The sequence below is a fragment of the Rattus norvegicus genome, chromosome 15 (assembly GCF_021556685.1).
Source record: "Rattus norvegicus strain SHRSP/BbbUtx chromosome 15, alternate assembly SHRSP_T2T, whole genome shotgun sequence".
Classification (NCBI taxonomy): domain Eukaryota; kingdom Metazoa; phylum Chordata; class Mammalia; order Rodentia; family Muridae; genus Rattus; species Rattus norvegicus.
This window is the reverse complement of record NC_141548.1, coordinates 5,877,966-5,885,658: the sequence shown is the minus strand read 5'-3', so window position 1 is coordinate 5,885,658 and position 7,693 is coordinate 5,877,966. Positions and strand designations below refer to the sequence as shown.

The 7,693-nt window shown below is 42.3% G+C and overlaps 1 protein-coding gene across 1 annotated transcript; it reads left to right on the top strand.

Annotated features, from left to right (window-relative positions):
* Positions 1-3,139: 3,139 nt before the first annotated feature.
* On the top strand, positions 3,140-6,365 carry LOC148000723 (uncharacterized). Its single transcript, XM_087586972.1, has 4 exons — positions 3,140-3,299; positions 4,049-4,208; positions 5,579-5,710; positions 6,153-6,365. The coding sequence occupies exons 1-4, from the start codon at positions 3,209-3,211 to the stop codon at positions 6,352-6,354; spliced, it is 585 nt and encodes a 194-aa protein (XP_087443098.1). The 5' UTR covers positions 3,140-3,208; the 3' UTR covers positions 6,355-6,365.
* Positions 6,366-7,693: the final 1,328 nt, after the last annotated feature.

Below are 7,693 nucleotides of genomic sequence, written 5' to 3'. Positions count from 1 at the left end.
GTCAGTGAGTTGTTGGGGGAAGTCTCTGATTGTGTGGCCGAGGGCCTGGAATGGCTGAGATAATGGCTGCTTCCCTGAGGGCAAAGGATAGACCTTCTAGGGCTCTGACCTCCTACTTTATATTTTCACCTGGTGGCTTATTATTCATATTTTCTTAATGGGATACGACTATGGTCTTGGTGAGCATCTTGTCTCTCTGATTCTCATTCAGTTCTTTGTTGTCACAGACTTTTTGAGCTTACTCCAGCCCCTGGGACTTATTCATACCTCCAAATTTCTCTGACTTTTGGGATTTCTAATATTTGTGGCAAACTGAGTGACAAAAGCAATGAATAGCCTGGTGTTCAGTGCATATGGATCTGTGGGTGTATAGATACCATAAGCCTCTAGGATACACTCTAGGAAAGCAGCAGTGTGCTCTTAGGTCCCCTGTGTGACCTCACTTAACTTTGCCAATTTGTGGGCTTCTATTCTGCTGCTCTCAGAAATGGAAACTCCTGGAATAGATGTATAGTGTCCCATTACCTTTGTCATTCTTAGGATATTAGTGGGAGTAAGTTTGATTGAAATATACTCTCAAGAACATTATCCAAATCAGTGCTTCTTGTGTGCTGTCTATATGAAGTACCAAGTTCACAGACAGATCTGCATGAACTTCCCAAAGCCAGCAAATTGGAGCATGAAGAAAGCCCAAGGCATCCATTACCAGCATCCTCAGCACCTGCCCCAGGACAGGGTAAATTGGCTTTGGTGGAAGAAGGGATCTACTGTGATAGCTGGCCCTCATACACCCAGAGAAGAATATACTAGGAGAGTTGGGGAAGGATTGTGGGAGAGAGTAACCGGGTGTCAGGGGGCAGTGAGCAGCTTGCAATGTGAATAAGTAAAATATGTATAAATAAAAAATAAAATAAAGTTCTTTAACAAAATGGGACACCGTGTAATGTTGTAGTAACTCTACTATGTTTACACTAGCTAACACTTTAACAACTAGAGTGACTAGACATGATAAAGTAGGATGCCTCTGTCACTTACAAATACTATTTACACAGCAAAGATAAATGCACGACTTGCAGCCCAAAGATCGATTGTTTCCAGCACATCTATGTGACTCTCCTTCCCTTTATCAGGACTCTGGAGGCCTCTGTTCATCCAGGTCTCACAGATCATCCAAAAGGCAGTCCCTTACCAGCTCTGGTCAAGTGCCCTTGTGCTCTTGGTAGACCTCTGCTCAGGCTGCAGAGGCACTGAAGGGCAGCCTTTTCCATGCGTGGGAAGCCATTATTTCAGCCTTTCCAGACTCTCTGCTACCCAACTGGAGACTTCTGCAGAGGCCTGTCAATCTCAAAACCAGAAGCTTGGGTAATCCAAAACCCTAGGATGCCATCCTGCACTCATGATGTGTTGATTACCTGAGACCATACACGTTAACTCTCTTCTTCATGCCTGTTTTCCTTCTTTGAAAGTAAATAATGTGATCATGTGTGGTGTGGGTGGTATGAGCAAAATCTTTACCATGAAGAATAGGGCCATGAAGAGTGTGGACTTAACATTCTAGGTACAGAGCAAATAGAGGGAATTACCAAAGAAAACAACAGGAATTCTAACAACAATTGCAAAAAAAAGAAGAGAAAAAAGAAAAAAAACTTTATGGGTGCTGGGATTAAAGGCATGTATCAACTCTGACCAGCATTGTAGGTATTTCCAATAAAATATTAAAAAACAAAAAAACCCGATTATTCTTTTAGCAAGTGCAGCAGAGAAGACTGTGAGAGATCATGTGCTGCTACCACCATGCTATGATTCTGTAGCAACAACTTCCTTGGTGATAGGAGCCTGTATGCAGCAGGCCCCTTGGTGGGACTGTCATCTCAAAAAAAGATGCTTCAGTCATCCAAAAGATTGGACTCCAGTATACTTCAGGCCAGGAAAGAAGCCAGCCACCAAGAGTGAAAGAACAAAGGAAAAATTACATTGGAAAAATATGTGCCTTATTTGGAAGAAATGACCCTAAACTTCTGAAGCATCCATCATCTCCACACCTCTGTTTTGAGCTTTGTATAGCGATGTTGTCCAACTCCAGGTGGGAGTCAGAGGCAAAGCCCTTCCCAGAGAAGACAGACGTGTTTTTGACTCTTATGTCTGTGAGGTTAGGAGGCGTCATAGCACAGATTGAGCTAACCTAGGAGAAGAACACAGAAGCCACAGATGACAATGCCAAATGGACTTTCCCCTGAACTTATGGACCCACTAAAATTGAGGTTTAACCTGACCTCAGGCCCTTCGACTCCCTGCCCATCCTGCTGATTCTTATGTTTGCTAGGAGTAAAGTATCAAGGGGCAACCCCCAATATCCTCATGCCTGGACTTGGAAATTAAGGAAGACAGATATTGGAGAAGTGATGGCTGTCGGGCTACAATGTAGGAACACGCAGTCCAGGTTGACCTTTACTCACTGATGACCAATTTAATTGTCTGGCTATATTTGAGAAAGGGATGATGTCCTACTTAATATGTAAAAGAAGGTATAGAAATTTATGATTTTATATTTACCCTGTAGTTGATCCCCTATATTCCAAAGAGAAGGGAGTTTTTATTGAAAAAAGTAGGATTATTAACATTGACTTTGTGAAATACATGGACGTGTATGTGGAAATAGTACTGGCTATCAAGGAATGCACAATAAGCTAATATTATCCAGGTTTTATAAAATTAAAATTATAGGAGAAATATATTGGCCTCTAGGAAACAGGAAAACTTTGGGAATTGGACTGTATGTATGTGCATCGTCTCAGGTGTAGATTTATTATTGATAGAAATCGTCCTCATTTGTGGTCCCTAGAGATTTAGATACGAACAAAAATCTCTTCTCCAATTCAGGGTTGTAATCAACTCTCCCCATCAAGAGCATTGATGACATCTGATGAAGCAGAGAGAAATATCTAACTCTGGAGGAGAAGTTGCCAAAGGATATTCCCTGGGTCACAGGAGAGGCTGCAGAAAAGGGCCCCATAGAAATTGGTTGCTTTTGGGAGAGCTGGGTAGCAGGTAGGCCATAGAACTTCCCAGTGACATCATCAGTAATGTCTTCCTTGGACAATCTCTTGTATCTAAGAGAGCACTAGAATCTTCTGTGACGTCACCAGTGTTGTGGTGACACAAACTGCCTGTGGGATTCCCTCAGTGCCTTTTGGGTTCACAAACAGGCATGTTTCACCAGCTGCTCAAGCTAGTTCAGAAGGAGAGGGGAGATCAAGGAGAGACCAGACCGAGGCAGAAGAAAGCTGGCCTCCTGTCTTGTAAGTACAGAAGAATGAAATCATTCTGGGGAAGGCACAGTGAGTACTGGGTAGAGTCGGGGAACTTCCTCCAGGAGGTAGGTTTGAGCTGTGCCTTTCAGGAGTCGGCCTTACAAGCAGGAGCCTTGGAATTTGTCAATTGCAGACCAAGAGTCAAGAGTCCTGATGAGTAATTTGACAGAGAGCCAGGAATTGGCAGGCCTGCAGCTTCTTTTCTATGAGCTTTTTAATTTTACTGCCAAGGAATGCCAGGAGGAAGCCCTATGAGGATAACAATGTGCCCATTCATGGTTGGGTGCTGAAGCACTTCATCCTCTAGATTCCTGTAGGTTACTAAGTCTGTGATGACAAGAACAAGGAAGGATGCACCCCCTAGTCATGAATTGAGGTTGCAGACACTTTAAGCTTGAACACACGATTAGGGTTTGATGGTGCTGTGAACTCCAGGATTGACCTGCTCCACGTCTGATATCTGCTGACAATGTCCCAAATCTTTATGTCTGAGGTAGATTCTATCTTTCAGTATGAGGGATCATGTAATAGTGAGTGAGGCTTATGTATGGCAATGGAGGTTGGGAAGAGGGAAATAGCTTAAGAGTCCACATTAGAGATAGCTTTTCTTCTCTTTCAGGGATTCAACAAGTCTCCAGCCTTTCCTCTTCCTCAACCTCCATTTTGAGACTCAGAATGGTCTTTTCTACCCATGGGCTATCCAATATGTACATTCACTTGTGTTTATCTATCTACAGGGTTTATTCAGAAGGCATCATCAGAAAATTTCATCAGTAACCATGATAAGCGTATAAAGAAATTGGAGGAACTAAAATCTGAAATCCAGAAGTGTAAAATCGAGCGGGATGAACTTTCTCGAATCCTGGACCTTTATGTCAATGATGGTTTGAACTACAGGTAGTCATTATGCCCTGTAACCTACTGACTGTCTTGTGCTCTCTCTGCTAAGCCAAGATTTCCTCACATCCAGAAAGTGTTTCACCTCTCATCCTGGACTTTAAGGAGCCTTGGCAGGTGCTGGCCTGTGAGAGAAGCTAGGTGCTGTGTGTTTAGGGTCAACCTCTCTTGTACTTGACCCTGAGCTCCTTGGAGTTGGATTGGATTTTTTCAACAGCTGGAAGGACCTGGTCACACTTGCTGCATCTAAGTGTGTGAATGAAATGCCTGAATGTCCTCACTCTTACTCTGATTTTGGTCATTATACACTGATTCTATGGCACCTTTATGATAAAGTTGGCATTCTAATTATTTTTGTATATGGGTTGGTATGTATGGATGGATGTGAAAGTATTTGTGTGTGTTTTGCTCAGGATCAGGGAGTCTGGGACCTTTGATTGGGTCTGAGGATTTGTTTGATGAACAGTTTGCAGGTCATGATAGTGATGAGTCCGTGGAGGCCGTCATTGATCAACAGAGCACTTTGCTCCTTCTGTTTACCTTGCTGGCACATAGGGCTCTCCTGAGAGGAGGAGGTGTTATGAATCCTCTTCCCTGTAAAAAGTAGTTACGGCCTCTGGGAGTCATGTAACAAGGATTGAGAATCTCTGCTTTCAAAACAAGAGAAATGTCATCACACATCTTTCTGTTGGACCCAAGGCTGTGGCACAGACTGGAGGAAATATCTTATATTTCTTACACAACTGTTCAATTCCTTCATGCTGACCTGACCAGATCTTGAAAGTCGGCTCCCTCCATTTGGTCCCCTGGCTCTGCCGTCCAATGCCCAGGATAATGAGTTTAACCAGCACCAATAGGAAGGAGCAAGTTTGTGTTATATAAATGGGCTTAGGTAGTCCAGAGAACACTCTGATTTCATTTATTTATTTATTTATTTATTTATTTATTTATTTTCCTGCTTTGAACTTTATTTTCTTTTTTTTAATATCCAAGGATGGTTTATTGTGACCTAGAAAAGGTCACTGTGGGAATAAATTCTTGGCACTTGTTATTCCCAAAGAAGCAGCTCTCAGACTTTCCCTCCTCCTATACAGAGGGTCTTTATAGGACCATATCTCACCAGCCTTTTAAGGAGCCCTTATTTCAAAACAAATGTGTGCTGATTTGCAGAGAAATATTTTCTATGGGAGAGTGAGGGTTTGAGTCTCACTGTTGTGTTTTTGCTGTGGTCTTTGAGTTTTCCACTTTCTTCCCTAGCCCCCATTCCTTGAATTTGAATTTTTTATTGGGTATTTTTTATTTACACTTCATCTAATTCTGAACTCATGAGTTCAGACAGTTATTGTTCCTTGGGTCATGTTCTAACACAGGCTGAGTGTTGAATTGCCAATGCTTAAATCCCAACATGAGATGAGAATGATGGATATGCATAAGATGACCAACTGGATAAGTGATGCCATGGAGAAGTACAAGGAGCTCACACAAGAGAACAATTCCTACCGGTGAGTCACTGACAGAAAGGAGACCCCAGCACTAGGCGGGAAATACTTCTGTCCAGCTATGACTTTGAAAAAAGATCTGTGGTCCATGAGAAACACATGGAAAGATTGTATAGCTGCTGGTCTTCTATCATCCCTCAGAGGGGATTGGCCCTCCACCTGCCAATGGTTTTAGAATACCATGAACACATAAGCACCCATATGCACCATTTCCTCTTCTTTGATGTGCATATACCGTCTTAGTGTCAGGATTTTCTGAAGTACTTTGATTCCCGTGGAGTGCGGACTCGGGATTTGACCTGCCTCTAATTGGTGCTAACATGCAAACTGTGGCTCTAGTCTGGAGATGCCTGGGGATGGGGCCCTTGAAGGGATGATTGTACTTGCAGGAGTCGCAGGCAAACAGAAACTGCCTGGGATTTACCATTATTTGTTTTTGATTCAGCATCAGAAACTTCCACCTCCTGAATGAATGCAATGAATTGAAGAAGAATGTAAGGATTTTGATGAATGAGAACAGAAAACTGCTAGTGGAGCAGACTGAACTGCAAGCATCCTGTGAGGAGGGAAAGAGGTTCTGTGAGGAGGCCAGCAAGACCATGTACACCGCAGATATTGAATCCTTGTGTCCTGTTGCTTTTGAGTAAATCGAATGTATCCTTGTGAATCAAACAGTGATCTCGAACTCGTCACTCTTAAGAACCTTCTTTATTGAAGTGTGATGTAACCATCTGAAATCCCACAGCTCTCAGGCAGAGATGGATCTCTGCATTCTCACAGGGATTGGGCATCACAATGACTTCCCAGTCAGACTGAGATACAAAGAAAATTGTACTTTCAGTGTAGATTGTGTGTCCAACTCTGAATACCAACTTCATGATGAAAAAAATCAATGCAGTATCCTTATCAAATATTTAGTGACCACTAAAATATACTCTTTTGTGGATGAGAGTGTTGAACATATTAATGGAATATTCATCAGGTGTTCTGTAGTATCTCCCAGGAAATAAAACAATATTATAGGGAGTATAGAAGCAGTCATGAAACAGAATTGCTTGCTTTTGGTTTCCTTCAAACATGATATCATTTGTAACTGAACAGAGGAGATAATAAATTGCAAGAGCTTTCAGGGGATAGGGTTTTTATGGTTGGTTGTTTTCTCGTTCTTCTTGATTAGGATGATGACTTTTGTTCTTGACAATGTACTATGTTCCATTTGGGATTTCAACTCAAGCAGACCACATAGTTTACAATTCAGTTTCTAGATTTCTTTAAAAGCTGGACAAAATATCCAGGCAAAGGTGCCCTATGAGTTTTCTCCTTTGGTTTTCCCCCCTTTGGGTGCTTTTGTTTTTGTTTGTTGTTGTCGTTGATTTATTTTACATTTATGAGTGTTTTGCCTTCTATAGGTCTGTGCATGCTGTTCCCCAAAGGCCAGAAGAGGTCATTGGGTTTCACCTGGAACTTAAGTGACAGAGGATTGTTAGGTGCCCTGCAGGTCTTTTGAGAAACAAATTCTCAAATGATGAGCCATCTCTCCAGCCCCTACCGTGGACGTTTGTCCTTCATCGTGTTCCTTACTAGTTGCAATGGATCATACCTGAACAAAGTGTTTCTTGAGATATGTAGGGACACATTTATGGGGTCTGCATGCTAATTATCTAGACTTCCAGGCATCTATGTGAAGTTTTTAGTTAGGGTTTCACTACTGTGAACAGATACCATGACTAAGACAAATGTTATAAAGGACAGCATTTAATTGGAGCTGGCTTAAAGGTTCAGATCTTCAGTTCTTTATCATCAAGGTGGGAGCCTGGCAGCATCTAAGCAGATATGGTGTTGTAGGAGCTGAGAGTTCTGCATCTTCATCTGATGTTTGCTAGCAGAATCCTCAGTTTCAGGCAGCTAGGATGAGGGTCTTAAAGCCCAGACCCACAGCGAAACACCTGACCCAACAAGCAAATACCTACTCCAAAGAGCCATACC